The sequence below is a fragment of the Colius striatus genome, chromosome 4 (genome assembly GCF_028858725.1).
Source record: "Colius striatus isolate bColStr4 chromosome 4, bColStr4.1.hap1, whole genome shotgun sequence".
Lineage (NCBI taxonomy): Eukaryota > Metazoa > Chordata > Aves > Coliiformes > Coliidae > Colius > Colius striatus.
The window spans coordinates 69,159,860-69,180,812 of NC_084762.1; the positions used below are offsets into that span (position 1 = coordinate 69,159,860).

Here is a 20,953-nt window from a genome sequence, read left to right on the forward strand (position 1 = left end):
TCAGTATTCTAGTGAATAGCATCAAATGGAGAAATTAATGCATTATTTATTGCAATTTATTGTTTCCTAATGTTATTTTTATTTCTTTGTGAATTACTATGTAGAAGGAAAATGAGCTGAGGATGGGGGGCAGTTGTTACTAAGACAGCAATGCAATCCTATAAGGAGCATACTGACTGGTCAATACAAGTAACACAATGCCATACGCTCAAGCACAGAGCCATTGTCTGTACAACACCTTCTCCATAAATACAGCTGCAAACACCACACAAGCAGATGGAATTTCCCACTGTCAGTTTTGAAAGATCTCTATTAGAGGTTGGGAGGCTTTATTGATGTATGTACTTTTTCTTTTTGCATGAAATAAAGCAGACCAGGTTGACAGTGAGTGACGATGTGAACAAGCGAGAAGCAAATGTAGAAGTACACAATAGTCTTCCTTCTTACTGGATTTTACTAGACTCTACCTCAGTAGATTGAGGAGTGAAAAGTAATACCACCTACCTGTTAATTTACTGCAGATTTAAATGGAAGATTACAGTAACACTCAGAGCTTTTTGAACCTCTCATCCTTTCTTACCTGAGCACTGCTTTTCCATTCTGGCTTAATTACTTGGAAAAGAGGTAGACATATTTTTAGTATAGAATTAAAAATGTTTGTGAGATTGACAAGTCATATCAGGCATTATGGGAAAGGACTGTAAGCTTGAGGATACAGCACAGCTAGCCATAGATTGTTGTGCCAACATATATCACGTCAGTATAAATATTTTTAGGATTTATTTGTGTCTTTGGCTGTGTTTTCAAGCAAAAAAAAAATGTAATGATGTGAACACCAGTTTCTGATAAGGAGCTGAACATCAGGAAGTGAAAGATTAGAAGACCATGCACTGAAAAAATGTGTTGAATCACAGTAATGTCTACTCAGAGGGATCATTCAGCCCAGTGTTTTTCTCTGGCCATATTTGTTTGTTGCAATGCAAGATCTAGGCATATTCTCTTAGAATTAAATTGCATTGATGTAACAATGCTACAGCGTTAAAAAATTTGCCTGGATCTTTCCTTGCACTTCCTTCCTCATTTTAAATGACAAGAGGAGTGGATGATGCAGTATGTCCAGAAGATTAATGTTTCCAGGTGAGCTTAGAGCACTTTGTCATTTGATAAACCATTGGAATTTCTCATTGCACCAGGAGGGAAATAAATAAATAAATAAAAAAAAAGACTCTACAGTTCTAAACACTGCAGATACTGAGGTTTAAGATAAGTCTGTGGCACCAGTCTTAGCAATAATGATAGATAACAATTTCAGATATGACATTTCTGAGATTAAGTAATGTTTTGTTTGCTGCATTAAAACAATTGACTCCAATATCCACTATAGTAGCAATAATTTAACTCCAGATTCAGGAATTCAATGTTCTTCAATATTCCTTTGAAATCTGCTTTTTTCAGAAATCATGTAATAAAGATGAATTACAAAACTTAACAAAAATTGTTCTCATTGAAAACACATGCTTCTATTGTGAATATTTTCACACACAAGTATACATGTACAAATATATGAGGGAAGAGGAAAATGAAAGAACCTTGAGTAAGAGTTAGCAGCCTGACATAAAATTTAATATTCAACAAGTGTGGGGAGAGTTGTGTCTGTTTTAACTTCATGACCAAGTTGCAGTAGAATCACCATAGCTTTCAATGAAACTCAATGCAAAAACAAGGATTCTGGACTCTTTACAGGAATCTCATATAAGCCCAAAGGAAGGCAATGTTTACCGTCTCATACAACTCTATATATTCCTTATGCCAGCTGCAACAGAAATGTAGACATTAGTTTCTGGAGCCATTTTACAAACACTTGTGCTGTGTGTTTGTGTGCTTTGCTCAAAATAATCACATTCTGAAAAAATATATTGTAAATCTCATGATCCTAGAGATTTATGGGCAAAAGAATTCAGTCAGAATAGAAGAGTTCTTTGTTCATATGATCTCTGAGCTAAAATTAGATACTTTCATTATGGGTAATAAAGATCTATTTCTTTGTATGGTAAAGCTAATGTGGACAGAAATTATTACTGGGAAGTATAGAAGAATGTGTATTCAGTTAACATAAGATGGTGGTGAGTGACCAGTTTGTAGGTTTCACTAGCACTGTGTACTAATCTGCACGATAATTTATATTTTTACTTCTTTTGAATTAAACCAGAATATGTCATATGGTATATCACATAGTACTTTTGATATTCAGACTCAATGAGTTTCAAAATAAATAGTTTATTTCCTACTATGATTTTAGTAACCTATTACAAAGTTTCCTCTTAGTCATGATATACACAAATTCATGTCATTAATAATATGTAGTACACCTTAAACCACTTGTGAGAGAACCCCTGAAGAAGCATTAAAGTATATTGGCATGCAAGACAAAATGTAAATCTGCAGAGTAAACAACAAAAGTCTAATAAATTGCATGGAGAAGAATATTGGTTTCTGTTTAAAGAAAGGGTTTCTGATGTGACTTTTATGATTTACTGATAGATAAAATGAATAGTGATTGAAAATGGATTTGAGAGGATGGGGAGGAGGGGATTGGAAAGCCAAAACAGAGCTCATTTGTTGTTGAGAAACACATTTATTTGTTAAAATAAGCCAATGTGATAGTGACAATAATGGAGTAGTTGGACATCTATGTAGTCAGCAAGACTATTTGGAGTTAAAGTGATTTCCAGTTCTAGTTAGCACAGTTAGGTACCAACCAAATCAGTATAGGAGGCAAGATAAAACATCATACTTCAGGACTTAAAAGTGATCCTAAACTACTTAGTATTTTAGGAGGAGAATCATGCTGAGATTATAAGAGAATGGAGAGAAAATAATCTTGTTTCTAACTAATTTGAGGTTTTTGCATCTCCTTCCAAAGCATCTGGGGCAGCTGGAGGCAGAAAACTACAGCATATGAACCGTGAAGTCTAACAAGATACTGCATTTTCTCTGTTTCTCTCAAATACTTTTGTATTTTCCTTGCAGAAATGCCAAAGAGATCTGAATAAAACAACATTGTTTTTTTGAGTCTGTCAGTATGTCCAATTATTATATGTCTTGCTTTTGCAATAGATTTCTATGCCATTGTAGTTTAGTTGTCAAATTGAATCCACTGGGGAACTTCATGTACTGGCAAAGAAAGAGTCAGTACATGTCTAGAACCTAAGCATGGCCAATACAAAAATATTGGATTTGGCATATCGTTTGTTTGTAAATCACTTCCACAATTGTGTTTCCTCCTCTGTGCCAAATTTCAGTGAAATTATCTCCACTTCTGCTGTCATTTTATTCAATTAAACCTGACTTGTTAATAAAAATGGTAGACTTTAGGTTAGTGAGTGTCACAGAGCATTGTCGTTTATATCAACACTGTATTATTTTATAGTAATAAAACTGAAGTAGTCTTAAGGGGTGTATTTAAAGTTTTTATATGAAAACATATGAACTAATTCTATGGCTGTCCATCATTAGTTTTACACAGATTGTGTTACACAGACAAAACTTTTCAGAATCATAATATATGATACAGAGAATATAAGGAAAAAAAAATTTAAAATGAGGTTTATGAGACACTGGCACAGATTGCCCATAGAACTAGTGTATGCCTCATCATTGGAAGTGTTCACAGTCAGGCTGGACACGACTTTAAGTAACCTGATCTAGTGAAAGATGTCCCTGCACATGGCAGGGAGGTTGGACTACATGATTTTTTAAGATTATTTCTGACACAAACAATTCTATGGTAATATGAATCTACAGTTTGGGATGCAATTTTTCATAAAGTTGGCAGTGAAAAAATTACTATATCTCAAAGGAAATCACAGAATGGTAGGGGTTGAAAGGGACCTTTAGAATCCTCCAGTTCAATCCCTTTGCTAAAGCAGGTTCACCTCGATCAGTTTGCACAGGAACACATCCAGGCAGGTTGTGAAAACCGTCAGAGAAGGAGACTCATTATCCTCAGTAAAGAAATTTCTCCTCATCTTCAAGTGGAACTTCTTGTGTTCCAGGTTGTGCCTGTTACCCCTTGTCCTATCACTGGGCACCGAGAAAAAAATACTCTTCTCCTCCTTTCCAAATCCACCCTTTAGATATTTATGAGTGTTTCTACCACCACCACCCCCCCCCCTCCCCCCCCCCCCCCCCCCAGTCTTCTCCAGGCTATTAGACCCAGGTCTCACAGCCTTTCCTTGTGAGACAGATGCTCCAGTTCCCTGATCATCTTGATAGCCCTCTGCTGGACTCCCTCCAGAAGTTCTCTATCACTCTTGAGCTGAGGAGCCCAGAAATGGACACAGGACTCCAGATGAGGCCTCACCAGGGCAGAGTCGAGGGGGAAGAGAACCTCCCTCGATCTGCTGGCCACATTCTTCTTAATGCACACCAGGATTCCTTCTTGGCTACAAGGACACACTACTGGGTTGTGTTTAGTTTACTGTCACCAGAACTGCCAGGTCTCTCTCTGCAGAGCTGCTCTCCAGCAGGTCAGTCCCCAGCCTGCATGGGGTTGTTCCTCCCCAGGTACAGGACTCTGCATTCGTCCTTTTTGAACCTCATGAGGTTCCTCTCTGCCAAACTCTCCAGCCAGTCAAGATCCTGCTGAATGGCAGCACAGCCTTCTGGGGAATCAGCCAGTCCTCATGGTTTGATGTCATCAGGGAACTTGCTGAGGGTACACTCTGTCCCCTCATCCAGGTCGCTAATGAAGATATTGAATAAGACTTGTCCCTGTGGAACCTCACTGACCGCAAACCTCCACTCATCACTCTCTGGGCTCTGTCATTCAGTCAGAAATGCTGTAAGACTTGTGTTTTGCAATTTTAAAGTGTATTCAGAACTTAAAAATAACATTTTTCTATAGATCCTCTAATCCAGATAAACCTGGAACATGAGGATCATAGGTAGAAAAGGTATAGAGGAAGGAGAATCAAACAGCTGGAAGTAGTTGTCTAGTTTTTTGGGGCAGAGGGCCTCAGTGAGGTTGGGCCAAGATGAAAGCTTAGATCACTGTGCAGAGAAGAACAGTGAGGAACAGAGGAATGAATTCAAGACAAAGAATAAGGATATAATCAAATTGGAAAAGGAATGGTAGGAGAGCATGTTGGAAGTGCACCTGAGGCTGCAGAGGTCCATTACTGTCTCCCCTGCCAGCTTCCCGTGATCTGTGGACATCATGTTTTCAGGACTCGGTGAAATCCATAGCATGATTTCTTCCTGATCTGTTGTTGGCCTGGATGAAAACCTCTAGTTTATGGGAATATTCTTAAAGTCAGAACTATCCTTAAAGGTTTTGATAGCAAAGTTCAGGCTATCTATAAAGGTATTTACCCCTCAGTGATGACAGTTCTGCCAACAAACCTCAGTGGCAGAAGCAGGTATAGTAACCAGCCTTTCAGAGAAATACACTTTGCCTCACATCTAACAGCACCTTGAAGGTACCCATCCACATTCTCTGCTCTACATTGTCACCTGCTACGCCTGCCACATGCCCCTGGGGCTACTGGGTCCTCCTGCCTAAACCAGAACAGATTTCAGGGCTTCTACAGTGTGCAGATTGAGTTGTGTATTGTTTCTCTGGAAGCCATTCTGCTTGTGTCACACAGAAAACTTTGCAAATGTTTACTTTTTTAAAAAAATTAGGAAATGCACTTCAAATGTAAGCAAATTTTGTTAGAATGTCCAAGAAATATTACTAACAAATGAAGACAAAAGATTGCTGATATTTCTTGTCAAAGTAATGTTACTGTGATGGTTATTTCAGGAAAAATACTTTCTGTTCATATTTGTACTAATAAAGTTGACTATTTGCAGTAAAAATAGTGAGAAATACAAAAGATTTTGGGGACAGTGAACTCTTTTGTATACTACGGATTTTGACTGTCATGAAAATCTATTGCTTGGAGCAACAAGCTAACAGTAGGAGAATTAAAACAAGAGGCTATAGGGCAGAGAAAGTAGCCAAGTATTGGGAGAGACAAAAATACATTTTGAGGAAGAGTTGAATATTACTGAGGTTTGGGGCATGTTCTCTAGAATAAATCATACTGAAATCTGAAAGAGCTGGATGAGGGACTTTCATACTCTACCGCACTACACTGTTTAATGTTGCTGCTTGAGGCTAATTTCAATGCTGAGAAACTCAGACATCTAGTCAGTATTAAGCTTTGTCTGAGTCTCATGATAATAACTATCTTTTGTAACCAAAGAAAAACTTCAGAGAGTTCGTTGACTGCTGCCCTGTAGTGACTGTGCTTGAAGTGAAAAAAGACAGGTTCTTTATTTTCTGTTCGGAAACAGGCTCTTTATTGTGATCAAGGGAAAGCAAAGGAAGGCGGTCCTTGCACACCTCCCGTTAATAGCAGCAGTGAGAAGGTAAACTGCAAGCAGGAATTGGGATTATTTGAGAGTCTCTGCTTGAATTTTATTTTTTTTAATCTGACTAAACTTACATTAAAGCAGTTGTCTTTTTTTTCCTGAGGGTAGCAGAAAGTTCCTAATGTACTCTTCCATTGCATTCCTATATCCTCATGGCAATATTAATCTTCTGTATGTGGAGAATTGGACAGTCCATGTGTTAAACAAGTACTTGACATGTAGAAATCTTGTCCTTTGGGTGGGAAACAAGGCAGCTGAAATTTTATTAAATTAAAACAGTCTTCTTATAGGAAGACTATGCTTGCGTGCATCTATGATTTGGCACTGGTGAGGTGAGGTGATTGTATGACAGACAGCTTTATACACAGTTAACACCCAAAGTCCCACAGTGCTTACAGCTGATTAGTAGATAAGTATCTATGGCCACATAATGCCTTCTAGCTGAGCCTGAATCTCTTGCACCTGAAAAACAACAGCATGGATCTTCCTGTAGAGGAACCCTCAAGCCTGGTTCTGAGGAGGAGTGGGAGGGATTGCTAGCAACAGGGCATCCATGGGAGAGAAGCCCTTAACAAGATATACCCTTTCTTCTCTGGCGTTCCTTCCCCTGCAGCCCAGACCTCCCTGCAGCATGACCCTTGCTGCATCACAGTAATTGATCTATAGAGATTCAAGCACCAGCAGTGAGGTTGTGAGGTCTTGGCCACAGACTTTGCAGTCACAGTATAATCACCTAGGCAGTCTTCAAGAGGCCATAAATTAGTATTTTCCCCTTCCCCAGGAAGAAGTGATATCTCTCCGTGAGCATGACATGGATCACTGCTGGTGTCACACCCAGAAGGGCCAGGAAAGTCTGCTCCAGTGACTCTTGTTATTTGGGCAGGAGGTGCAGGGATGACAGGGGGCAGACAAAAAACAAGGCAGGCTAATGCTCGATGTCAGTTGTGAAACACGTCAGCATCTCTTAAGCAGAAAAGGGACAGATCGCTGTCTCCAGGATGCTGAAGGAACAGTTTGTGATGAGTGTATAGACAGAACAGGATTTCCCCTTTTAGTTGTCATCTGTCCTCACAGCAACCCAGTTCCCTAGGGAACAGAAAAAAGACTTTCCAGCAAGACAACGCCTGACACTTCTGTTACTGAATGGTGTTAAGAATGATAACTTATATAATCCTATAGCTTCATTTCATTTTAGTGGTATTTAATGAAAGCAGAGATGGTTGAACAAAGCAATTTCAAATACTATTCAACAAGCAGCTCTTTCCATATGAGGCATTAATAATAGCTATCATCTTTGTAAAAAAAAAAAGATTCCCATTACTCCAGTGCTAAGAGAAAATCCAAATGCAGCTGAGAGCTCCACAGGCAAGTTATTTTTAATACCATTATGGAAATGTAAAATGTGTGACCCATACCTTCATTTAATGTTTTACTAGCCTTGAAAGTTAATTTGAGATTGTGTTTAGTTTTCTGGGAATTTTCTTCTATATAGTTGTGCAATTTGGGTATAGAAATGACCTCTCCTTTTACTCTTCACTTTTTTTTACCTGGTAAAGACAGGGAAAAAGAAAGAGATATCGTACAATTAATGGAAAATATAAAGAAAAAAAGGAAATCTATGATATAAAAGATGTCATGTAACTTCATTAAAATTCCTTTAGTACATAGCAGGGAGATTTATAGCAATGGTAAATGGAAGTGTATAGAAGAAAACTAAATTTGCTTTAGCTTTACTGATGTTCACTTATGCTATAAATCATGTGACTAAAGACTTTCTCTAAATTGCTTCTACTTCTTGATCCCACGTACTTGGGTCATTTCAAAAAGGAGAAAAGGCATGCTGCTCTCCCAATATCCATACCTGTCTGCATATAGATTGTGCATTCATGGTGTGAATTCTTTCTTTGTATGTTAATTTTAATTACCATTTCTTCCATTAAAAGTTAACCTGCTCTGAAGCAGAACTGGTTTGGAAGTGCACAATGACATCCTTTTTCATCCTAAATTCTAAGTCAAGCAACTGTGTGATTTTTCAAGGAATGTCTCTGTTTCTGCAACCATTCACAAAAATAGGCGGAAAAGCATTTGTCGAAACATCCCTTAGAAAACTATCTGTTGAGCTACAGAGGCCCTTCGAGGCTTTTCAGCTCCTGATCTTGGTTACCACTTGAAGCCTCTACTTAGAAGCCACACGAGTAATAAGTGTAGATGCTTAAAACTGTTCTTCACTGCAACTTACTGGTGCAAAGCACGGTGCCCACAAGTAAAAAGCCAATCAACAGTTGCTTAGTTCATGTCTATTCTCTTTGTAGTTCTAGAAAACACATGGGAGAGTACTTGGTAACTGTGGCTAAAAGTCATGCCAGAAACCACTCTTAACAATTTAATACAAGAGGTAACTGAGTAAAACAGGTCCTGCATTTGCAGCAGAAAGCTTCAAAGTTCAAGTTTTCCTGTGTTGAGCTACTGCCTATTGAAGATTGTAGTTTCTACCATTTGGTTTTGTGAACCAAAATGGTTGATTGTTTGATTTTGTTTGATTTTGTCTTTTGGGTATTCTTTAATAAAACTTTTTAAGACCCTAAAGGGTAGGTATACTGACAAGTACTGAAATACTTCCAGAGTACAGATACTCGTTGCTTACACTTATAGAGCCTGTTTAAAGGCAACTGTTGTCTTCAGGACCAATTTCTCAGATTATATTGGCAGTAAAAGTCTGAGCCTTAAAGCTAGCTCTCCAAAAATAGGAGGTTCATGCACTAGAGTCTCTTTGGTCATTACTCTACTAGCTGGATAAGGTAGGCAGGCAGTGGGAGAAAATGGTGATAGGACAAATGTAAATCTTACAGTGTTGAGTTGTTCTTTCAGACAAATATATTGTAGCTACTTGACATGGTTTTATGCCAGCTGGCAACTAAGCCTCACACAACCTCTCACGCTACCCCTTGGTGAGATGCAGGAGAGAATTAGAGAAGAGTCTAGAGTCTTGCAGTTCGCAATGAATCACCCCATGCAACAGAACAGGTTGGGGGTTGACCCACTGGAGAGCAGCTCTGCGGAGAGAGACCTGAGTGTCCTGATTGATAATGAGCTAAACATGAGCCAGCAATGTGCCCTCATGGCCAAGAAGGCCAATGGCATCCTGGGATGCATTAAGAAGAGTGTGGCCAGCAGGTCGAGGGAGGTTCTGTTCCCTCTCTACTCAGCCCTGATGAGGCCTCATCTGGAGTCCTGTGTTCAGTTCTGGGCTCCCCAGCTCAAGAGGGACAGAAGGCTTCTGGAGAGAGTCTAGTACAGGGCCACCAATCAGGGAACTGGAACATCTTTCTTATGAGGAAAGGCTGTGGGATCTGGGACTGATCAGCCTAGAGAAGTGGAGACAGAGAGCAGACCTCATTAATTCTTACAAGTATTTAAAAGGTTTATGTCACGGGGTTACACTTTTTTGTGTAATGTCCAATGATAGGACAATGGGGAATGAACAAAAACTGGAAGACAAAAAGCTCCACTTAAGGAAAAAACTTCTTTACTGTAAGGATGAGGGAGTCCTTATCTGTTATTCTGTGAAAACTGAGAAAACTCATAGGCTGAGATAAAGATATTTTAATAGGTAAAGCAAAAGCCACATTTGGAAGCAAAGCAAAACATGAAATTCATTTTCTGCTTCCAATGGGCAGGCAGGTGTTCAGCCATCTCCAGGAAAGTAGGGCTTTTCTCCATAATGGTGACTTGGGAAGACAAATATCATCCCTCAAAGCATCCCCCACATACTGCTTTTTCCACCAGGTTTATATGCTGAGCATATATGATGTGAGATACCCAATTGGTCACTTGGGGTCAACTCTCCTGACTGTGTCCCCTCCCAAATTCTTGTACAACCTCAGTTTACTTGCTGGTGGGTTCATGTGAGAAACAGAAAAGGCCTTGACTCTGTGTAAGCACACCTCCACAATAGCAAAAACATCTCTGTATTATCAACACTGTTTTCAGAACACATATCCAAAACATAGCCCAGTACTAGCTACTGTGAAAAAAATTAACTTTACCTCAGACAAAACCAACATACCATTGAGTACAATCACTGCTTTCACAAGATGATTTGCATATTGTCATTTTTTCATTAATTGCCAAATAGTTTTTACTGTCATTTGAAATCAGATATATCCTGCTGATGACACACAACCTTGAACTAAATATAGATCTCACATCTTAATTAAAAGGAATAGGTAAAACTTAAGATATATTTCTTTTAATAAAGTCATCTCATTTGATTTTCAAATTTCAGTGTTGAATTCATCTGAAAGTTGATGTCTAAGTGAACATTTATAGTATATAAGCAGAGAAAATAATATGAAAGGCTCTGAGCTATTCCATTCCCACACAGAAGCGGTGTAAATGTCTGTGTCCTTTGTCAAGTTATCTGCTTCATATTCATGTACAAGTGCAGTAACTAATTTTACAGCATAAGGAATGATATCTCTCTGCACTCCTTGGAGCTGAATCATTAACATAGGTAAACCTCTGTGCTGCAGCCAACAAATTTATTTGACACACAGTTTATGACCTAGTAGATGTATATGTCTGCTGTGAAACTAACAATGAATGAAGCAAGAGAACAGGTTATCCCACAAGATTTCTAGTTGGGATAGAAATAATCTATCCTGTGAAATGTTGACAAGTTCACTTCTAATCTTGGTTAGGAAATTGAGGTTAGAGTAGATAGTGCTGAAAAATAATGGGATGAAAATCTTTTCTAACTTTTTAAACCATTTCCTACATCTGTTCTTAACTTACTGCAAGGTGCTTAGGAAGTTGCAGAGCTATTCAGTCACTTTCATATTAACAGAAAAGCCCCATGTGCACAGCTTTTCCATTAATTATTTCATGTGTTAAAGAGAAAATCTGGCTTATACTGTCTCTATAACATAGTTCACTGTTTTGTGTTACTACATTTAGAGATTTATTTAAGTGTGAGGGACTCTTAAATGATTCGGAACAGCTTTACCGCTGTGGTTTCTTACAGCAGTACCTTTCTGATAGTAATTGGCTAAAATAAAGGGAATGCTTAGCAATGTCTCCCATGCTACTTGTCTGTATTGGGTTTGTGTGGTGAGATTTTTTGGTAGCAGGGGAGGGACTGCAGTGTTGGTCTCTGTGAGAAACTTCCCTCAGCTCCAAGTTAGACCTGCTTCTGGCCAAAGGCTGAGCCTCTGTGATAACATAGCTATGGGAAAATCTGCAGCAGAAAGAGGAAGTGGGATAAGAGGTCAGGTGAGAGAGAAACAACCATGCAGAAACCTATGTCAGTGAAGAAGGAGGTGAGATGGCAGGCTGTGCCTCTGCAGCCCTTAAAAGATAAGGGTGGAACCAAGATTCACCTTCAGCCTGTGGAGGATCGCAAGTCAGAGCATGTAGTGGTGCCAAAAGAAGACTGTGGCTCTGTAGCAAAACCATGTTAAATTCTGCCTCTGAAAGACTGCAGTCTGTGGAAGGGACCCATGCTGGAAGGACTCGGGTTGGAGAGATTTGTTGAGGATTGTCTTCCATAGAATCATAGAATCATTTTGGTTGGAAAAGACCTTTAAGTCCAATCACTAATCTGACACTGCCAAGCCCATCACTAAACCATATCCCTCAGCACCTCACCTATGTGTCCAGGGATAGTGACTCCACCACATCCCAATCTAAACCTCTCCTGGTGCAACTTGAGCCCATTTCCTCTTATCCAATCATTCCTTGCTAGAAAGAAGAGACCAGTTTCCATCTCACTATATCCTCCTTTCAGGTAATTGTAGAGTGATCATGTCTCCTCTTAGTCTCTTCTCAAAGTTAAATAACCCCAGCTCCCTCAGCCACTCTTCATAAGACTTGTTCTCCAGACAGTTTTCCAGCTTTGTTGCCCATCTCTGGGCACCCTCCAGCACCTCAACGTCATTCTTGTAGTGAGGGGCCCAGAACTGGTCACAGTATTCAAGGTGCGGCCTCACCAGCACCAAGTACAGGGGCACAATCACTTCCCTGGTCCTTCTGTTCACACTGTTTCTGGTACAAGCCACAGATACCATTGGCCTTCTTGGCCACCTGGGCATGCTCCTGGCTCATGTTCAGTTGGCTGTTGATAACACCTGCAGGTCTTTTTTACTGGACAACTTACCAGACACTCTGCTCCAAGCCTGTAGTACTGCATGGGGTTTTTGTGACCCAAGTGAAGAACCTAGCACTTGGTCTTCTTGAGCCTCACTCAACTGACCTGAGCCCATCATGTCAGCCTGTCCAGGTCCCTCTGAAGAGCCTGCCTGTCCTCAAGCAAGTCTACACACCTGCCCAGCTTGGTGTTGTCAGCAAACTTACTGAGGGTGCACTCAATCCCCTCATTCAGATCATTGATAAAGATTTTAAACAGAACAGGCCCCAACACTGAGCCCTGGGGAACACCACTGGTGACTGGTCACCAACGCAGTTTAGCTCTGCTCCTCACCACTCTTTGGGCCCAACTATCCAGCCTGTTTTCCACCCATCTCACATAGGTCCATCCAAGTCATGGGCAGACAGTTTTTCCAGGAGGATGCTATCAGAGACTGTGTCAAAGGCCTTACTAAAGTTTGGGAAGATCGCATCCACAGCCTTTTCTCAATCCACGGAGTCACTTTGTCATAGAAGAAGATCAGGCTGGTCAAACAGGACTTGCTTTTTATAAAGCCATGCTGACTGAGACGGAACCCTTGGTTGGCCTGTATGTGCCTCACAATGCAGTCAGGATGACTCTGCTCCATAACCTTCCCCAGCACCAAGGTCAGGCTGACAGACCCTTAGTTTGCAGGATCTTCCTTCTGGCCCTTCTTGTAGATGGGTCTCACATTTGTCATCCTCCAGTCCACTGGGACCTCGCCGGTGAGTCAAGACTGCTGGCACGTAATGGAGAGTGGCTCAGCAAGTGCTTCCACCAGCTCCCTTGTGTGGATCCCATCTGGCCTCATGGACTTGTGTGAGTCAAGATGAAGCAGCAGATTACACACCATTTCTCCATGGACCAAGGGGACTTCATTCTGTCCCAGTCCCTGTCTTTCAGCTCAAGGGGCTGGGTACTCAGAGAATAGTTGGTTTTACTACTGAAAATTGAGACAAAGAAAGCATTAAGTAACTCATCCTTTTCCTCATCCTTTGTCACTAAGCTTCTCTCTACATTCATTAAAGGATGACAATTCCCTTTAGCCCTCCTCTTGTTGCTGATATAGAAACTTTTCTTTTTGTCCTTTACAGCAGTGGCCAGCTTAAGTTCTAATTGGGCCTTGGCCCTTCTAATTCTCTCCCTACATGACCTCACAACTTCCTTGTAGTCCTCTTGGGCTGCCTGATCTTTCTTCCAAAAATCATACATTTTCTTTTTCCTCCTGAGCTCCAGCAGAAGCTCCCTGTTCAGCCAGAGTGGTCTTCTGGCCTGGCGGCTCATCTTCTTGTACATGGGGACAGCTTGATCTTACATATTTAAGATTTCCTATTGAAGAATGACCAGCCTTCCTGGACTCCTTTGCCCTTCAGGACTGTCTCCCAAGAGTCTCTGGCATCTAAGTTCCTAAACAGGTCAAAGTCTGCCTTCCAGAAATCTAAGGTAGCAGTTCTGCTGGCTACCCTCGTTGCTTCTCTGAGGACAAGGAACTCTGAGGGACACCATGCTGGAGCAGGGTAAGGGTTGTATTTCTCATCATCCTGCTCTGTTCTTTTATAGGCAACAGATGAAACTAATGGAGTTTTTTCCTCAAGTCTATTTTGTCCAAGACCATAATTTGTGAGTGATCTCTCCTTGCCTGTATCTCAATCTGCAAAGCCTTTTACTATATTTTTCTCTTCTCCATTCAGCCTTGGTGGGGAGAAGTGAGTGAGCATCTGCATGGTACTTTGTTGCCAGCAGGGTCTAAACCATGACATCGTTTTGATTAAAAATTGTATTGTAGGGCTGAAAATCTAGAGCTACAGGAATAATTACCAAGATAGCATTTTTCTGTCCTGGAAGGATGTGAAAAAAAAAAAATTTAAGTCCTTTAGTGTTCATATGCCTAAGAACAGTGACCTGGTCTCTTTCAGTGACCTGAAAGAGAAGTAGATGAGAAACATGAAAATATGTGAAGATGAATCCCACAGGCTCAGGTATTTCCAAAGAACAGATTATAATTCTACTTTTTTTTTTCCCTAAAATCTGACCTAGCTGTAGTTGGTGAAAGTCAATATAGTCAATGACCTTAAAGCTGACATATTAAAATGGTGTGGAAAGGTCTAATTATCATAAAGGTCACAGGATAGAAAATTTGTTCTAATTCTGTTATTTCCAGAAGTCAATGAAAATGAAGCACAGCTATAGAAATTGTTCAATGGCTTTCATAAATACTTGACGTTTGCTTTGTGGGATCAACATTAGTAGAATTTATATCCTCAAATAAGGAAATCATAGCTGCATTTTTAACAACCAAGGAAGAGGAATATTAATAGTTATTTAATAAACCACTTTCTTAAAATCAAGAGCAGGAAAGCATTTCAAGGAGGTATGAAAACTCTCAAATATTTATCCAATTTCATAGAGATAAGTAAAAAAGATTGTGGTATTCTAGGGAAGACTATGATTTAAGAGTAGTACAGCTCCTACAAAAGGAACTACAATGAGATGGAATCTAAAAATGCTTTGAAATAGTTCTACACAAAACCTTTTCCTTTCAGTGCCATCTATAATTTTAAATAAATGGTCTCTTAACTCAAAGTACTACATTTAAATGGAAAATATGTTTAAAATTTTCAATGTTTGAAGCATGAAATTTCAAATGGAAAAATCTTTTCTGTCAGAAAATCTGAGGGACACATTTTCAGTGTTTCTGACAGTTAAAGAAGTCTGATGGAATATCTTTTCCACTTTGTACAAAATAAAAGTATCCAAAAGGTCTTAGGCTTTTACTGCAGCTTTTGAGGTCAAGAATCACTTAAATAAGAATGTCTGCTTTTTCAGCGTCACTGCGCTGGTCAGTAATGCTTCTTCATTCTCACCTCAGCTTTCAGCTTGTCTTTTCCCACCACCACACTGAATTATAGGTTAAACATAGACTTTACCAAGAACTTGTTCTTCCTTTAAGTACTGATGCTCAGGTGATTCCACAGTAAAAGGGATATGTTGTTCTCCCACAGCAACTTTACACTGAAGCAATGCTGATGATTTTGTTGAATGTTACTCTTTTTGTTCACTTGAAACTGAAGACAGATTTAGCTCCAGTATCACACATATGGCACAGAATTTGTTTCCTAATCAGAAGTTTTTCTTTATCCATGTGATTTGTGATGTTGACTATTCAACTGTCAGTTGGAGGCCAGGAGCTTTTTAATATACTTTTGTGTTTCTGTATGTAGCTTCTTGAGATCAAACAAGGTATTCTCCACAAAAGGGTCTGAGCTTCTTTATCCATGGGTAACTATTACAAACAAAGTGACGGACATGTATTTCCTGGTATATCTTCATGTATGATTCAAAAGAGGAGAGTAATTCAAGAAGCAGCATGACTAAAGTCTGTGTAAGCTTGATATATTTTTAAATTTCAAGGATGTATACACAGGAATAATGTAAGTGAACTCTAAAAAAGTGTGCAAAAGATTTCTGGTGGTGTTGAGACGTATAAGTGCCTGTCTAAGACAAAGCATGTGCAAAAACAGATTTTCTCTTTCTCTGTACAATTTTGAATGTTAGTCCATTTCTATACTCAGAACCAAAACCAAAAAAAAAAAGCCTCTTTTTGAGTGGATAGTGAAGTGATTAGATAAGTGTGCGTTTCTCTACATCCTAAAGGGGAACTCTTCAGAACCATTATAGTTCCCCACAACAAAATATGAGTCAACATTATAGTTTGTCTCAATGTCTAAATTCCCATTCAGTTCTCCTTCCATACACTATTGGCTTCATCTTCATAAATAGAAAATCATGTATGTTTAAAAAATCTCATTTCACTCTGCTACCAAAAACTGGTATTTTGTCTAGAATCCTCATGCATTACAGAAAGATTTTTTTAATAAAGTTTTATGGTATCAGTTCAGTAGTGAATTGTTGTTTTAGTTGTTTAGAATAGTTGCTTTAGGCATGCTGACCATTTTCACTGTCTCTTACTCATTTTCAGTGTCTTGAAGATGTCTTTGCAAACTCACTTTGATTTCCAGACCTTTGGCTTACACATATCAAATGTTTGTTTTCAGATATCAATATGGCAGGAGAACCAAAACCATACAGACCAAAACCTGGCAACAAGCGACCACTTTCAGCACTTTACAGGTTAGTGAGATTTCATCTTATTTTACTACAAATCAGTTTTTATTAGAAAAACTATGATAACCTGAAATGTATCTGCCAATGTCATTGTGTAGCTCACAAATAAGACAATTTTTTTCCATCCACTCTTTGATGTTCATAAGAAATATAATCATGCTTCCATACAAACAAAAAGGTTTTGACTGTAAAAGAGCTAGTATTATAGAGTTTGACACTATGTGTATCTTTTGACCCATTCCAGAGCAAAATGTTCAAACTTGCAGAGATAAACTGTCCATACAATTGCTGTAAAAAAATAAAATACTGAGGATATTTAAATGATAACTCAGGCATTGAGAAAAATAGATAAAACTAAACCAATTGGACCAGAATTTTATTTCTTAGTGAAAATACCTTATGTTTTAGTGAGGTCAAAAAGCTGTCTCTGACTTCTCAGTATTGACACCATAGATGTTATCTGCCAAAACTAGAACAATTAAAACGAGCAGGCTGCAGCTTTAAACTATAAGAGGTATTACACATAGAGTCTTGTTATACTAAAAAGCTATTTGTTTGGCAGTGACACTCCTTTAGGATGAAGTAGAAGAAAACAATCAGCTTGCACAGGTTTTGTTTCATGGAAGCTAAAGCCACTGTGGCTGTGCTTGGTGACTGTTGAGTACTCTAAGACCCTACCCAAGTGCTTAGTCTGGAATTCAAACTTTCAGTTCAAATGTGTATTAACTGTGGAGCCCAGAATTAGACACAGGACTCCAGATGAGGCCTCATCAGGAAAGAGTAGAGGGCAAGGAGAATCTCCCTTGACCTGCTGGCTATACTCTTCTTGTTGCATCCCAGGATACTATTGCCCTTCATGGCCACGAGGGCACACATTATTGGCTCGCATTCAGTTTATTGTCAACCAGGACTGCCATGTCTCTCTCTGGGAGTCCTGATTGATAATAAACTAAATATGAGCCAGCAATGTGCCCCCGTGGCCAAGAAGGCCAATGACATCCTGGGATGCATCAAGAAGAGTGTGGCCAGCAGGTCGAAGGAGGTTCTTCTCCCCCTCTACTCTTCCCTGGTGAGGCCTCATCTGGAGTCCTGTGTCGAGTTATGAGCTCCTCAGTTCAAGAGGGACAGAGAACTGCTGGAGAGAGACCAGCACAGGGCCATCAAGATGATCAAGGGTATAGAGCATCTTTCATACGAGGAATGACTGTGGGAACTGGGGCTGTTTAGTCTGGAGAAGAGGAGATTGAGGGGTGATCTTATTAACATTTATAAATACCTAAAGGGTGAATGTCAGGAGGTTGGGACATCCCTCTTTTCTATAGTAGATAGAAACAAACAGGACAAGGGGTAATGGGATGAAGCTGGAACACAAAAAGTTCCACTTAAACATAAGAAAAAACTATTTCACCATGAGAGTGACAGAGCAGTGGAACAGGCTGCCCAGAGGGGTTGTGGAGTCTCCTTCCTTGGAGGTGTTCAAGACCCGCCTGGACATGTTCCTATGCGACCTGATCTAGGTGAACCTGCTTCTGCAGGGAGGTTGGACTAGATGATCTCTAGAAGTCCCTTCCAACTCCTACCATTCTATGATTCTACGCAGAGCTGCTCTCCAGTATGTCAGTCCGCAGCCTGTACTGGTGCATGGGGTTGTTCCTTCCCAGATGCAGGACTCTGCACTTGTCCTTGTTGAACCTCATGAGGTTCCTCTCTGCCCAACTCTCAAGCTGGTCGAGATCCCACTGAATGGCAGCACAGTCTTCTGAGGAATCAGCCAGTCCTCCCAGTCTGGTGTCATCAGTGAACTTGCTGAGGGTACACTCTGTCCCCTCATCCAGGTCGTTGATGAAGATGTTGAACAAGACTGGCTCCAGAATCAATCCCCGTGGAACTCCACTGGCCACAGGCCTCCGACTCAACTCCGTGCCATTGATCACCACCCTCTGGGCTCTGTCATTCAGCCAACTCTTGATCTATCTCACTATCCACTCATCCAAGCCACACTGCCTGAGCTTTCTGATGAGGATGTTATGGGAGACAGTGTCAAAAGCTTTGCTGAAGTCAAGGTAGATGACATCCACTGCTCTCCTTCATATGTTTAGTTATGACACTCAGGATGAGTTGTTCCATCACCTTTCCGGAGATGGAGGTGAGGCTGACCAGCCTGTAGTTTCCCCGGTTGTCCTTCTTGCCCTTTTTAAAGACTCGAACGGCACTGGTTTTTCACCAGTCCTCAGGCTTCTCTCTTGTCCTCCATGATTGCTCAAAAATGATGAAGAATGGCTTAGCAACCACATTAGCTCTCTCAAATGATACAGAAAGGACTGCTTTTGATTTAACAAAAGAGGTTAGTTGACCAGCTATTTAGGAAAATCAATTTTAACCAGAGAGTATAGAATAAAAAAAAATGTCTAACCAGTATTTGAATAAGTGAATTCAATGAAAACGGTATGGTAAGATTCACCCTAGAGTGTTTAAAGGACTAGCTGAATCTTTGCATGAAATATTAATGATTGAATTAAAAAACCTATGGAGGTCACATAAGGTATAAAAACAGAGGTTATGGGCAGGCATTATACTTATTTTTAAGAAGAGAAGAATCCAAAAATGATTGCATTAGATCAGCTTCAATTCCCAGAGACGTACAAGAACTAATTATTAAACAATCAATTTATCAACACCTAGGAGATAATAACATGGAAAAAAAAAATCTGGAGCAAATTATGTTGAAGTAAGTAATTTCCTCCTCTGAGAAGATAGTCATTCTAGTGGATAAAGAGGAAATGGTAAATATGCCATGTGGTCATTTAAACAAACTTTGACACTTACCACATGTGGAGTTTTCATAAGCATGTTCAGGGAACTTGACAATAATGTCGTAAGGTTGAGATCCAGTGGAAAAACAATGATTGCATACAACATAATATTAAGGATAACAGCTATTGTTTGCTCAGTCTTTTTTGCTACAGCTTTTTAAATAGTATTTTTGTATATTAGAGACATATTTAAGAACAATTTTAAGGTAAACAAGCAAGAGTGCCTCACAGGACTGCATGATTTTATTTTATTGCAAAGTGTTTGAAGTACTTCAAGCTTGTTCAAAGTACTCTGCATCTTTGAAGAGAAATCTGTGTCCCCTTTGTAGCTGGATATGTACATGAGAAATTAATAAAGAGCAATCAATGTGTATGATGGATTATACCTATATAATTTGCTTATGTGTCCAAGATTCAAGACAGATATGGGTATAATGTTGTTTATTATTATTATTGTTATTGTTATTTATACATGTAGTCATTCATGTATCCAGACTCTCCTTTGTTCTCCTGTATTATTCCACTTGTTCTTCTTCTTACATATTTTTTATACTAGCATTCCTAGTATAGTTCATAAAAAAACAAACAAAAAAAAAAAGCCACAATTGCAAGTGATACAGATAATTTTAAGGGCACATGTCATGGTTTTGCACAGCCAGCAAAGAATCACCATGACAGTCTCTTGCTCACTGCCCCATATCCTCCCTCATCCTCCTTAGGATGGCAGAGGATCCAGCGAGATGGGAGGAAAAAAGATAACCAAGGACCTTGTGGATTGAGAAACGGGCAGAGAGGGCTCACTGCCAATTACAGTTCCAGGCAAAACAGACTCCAGTACTCAACGTATTTTCTAAGATGAAAGTAAGGAAATTTTATTCTACTAGCTACAAGAAACAGAACAAAACAAAAAGCAAAAAGAGAACAGCATGATAAGACAAATACAACCAGCACTTTAAGATCTCCTTGCCCCATCCGTCCTTTCTTCCCAGGCTCAGCTCACTGCTCCTGATATCTCTACCTCCTCCCCCCTCAACGGCTTGTGGGGTAAGGAATGGGGGATGTGGTCAGTCTCTCACAGATGGGCTCTGCTGCTTCTCCTCACAGGACGACTCCTTGCATTCTTCCCTTGTTCCAATATAGGGTCCCTCTCATGGCACACAGTCTTTAATGAACTTCTCTGGTGTGGGTTCTTCCTAGCAGCTGCGGCTTCTGCAAATACAAGGGCCCTTCCCATGGGACACAGCCTCCTCTGGGCATAGTCACTGCCCTTGATGTGGGGTCTTTGATGAAGTGCAAACAAATCTCAGCTTCACCATTCCTCTCCACAGGACGCAGGGGAGTTTCTGCTCCAGCACATCTCCTCTCTTCCCTTGCTGACCTTGGGGTCCCTATGGTCGCTTCTGTCTCTCCCAAATCCTTGCACCACCAC

General features: G+C 39.9%; 1 protein-coding gene across 1 annotated transcript in view; it reads left to right on the plus strand.

Moving 5' to 3' along the window:
* The window catches only part of RALYL (RALY RNA binding protein like), a 198,154-nt gene that overhangs the window by 105,266 nt on the left and 71,935 nt on the right, over positions 1 to 20,953 (plus strand). Inside the window, exon 2 of the mRNA XM_061995236.1 lies at positions 16,642 to 16,717. Coding sequence (XP_061851220.1) covers positions 16,642 to 16,717 — 76 coding nt within the window. The remainder of the gene's footprint in view (positions 1 to 16,641; positions 16,718 to 20,953) is intronic.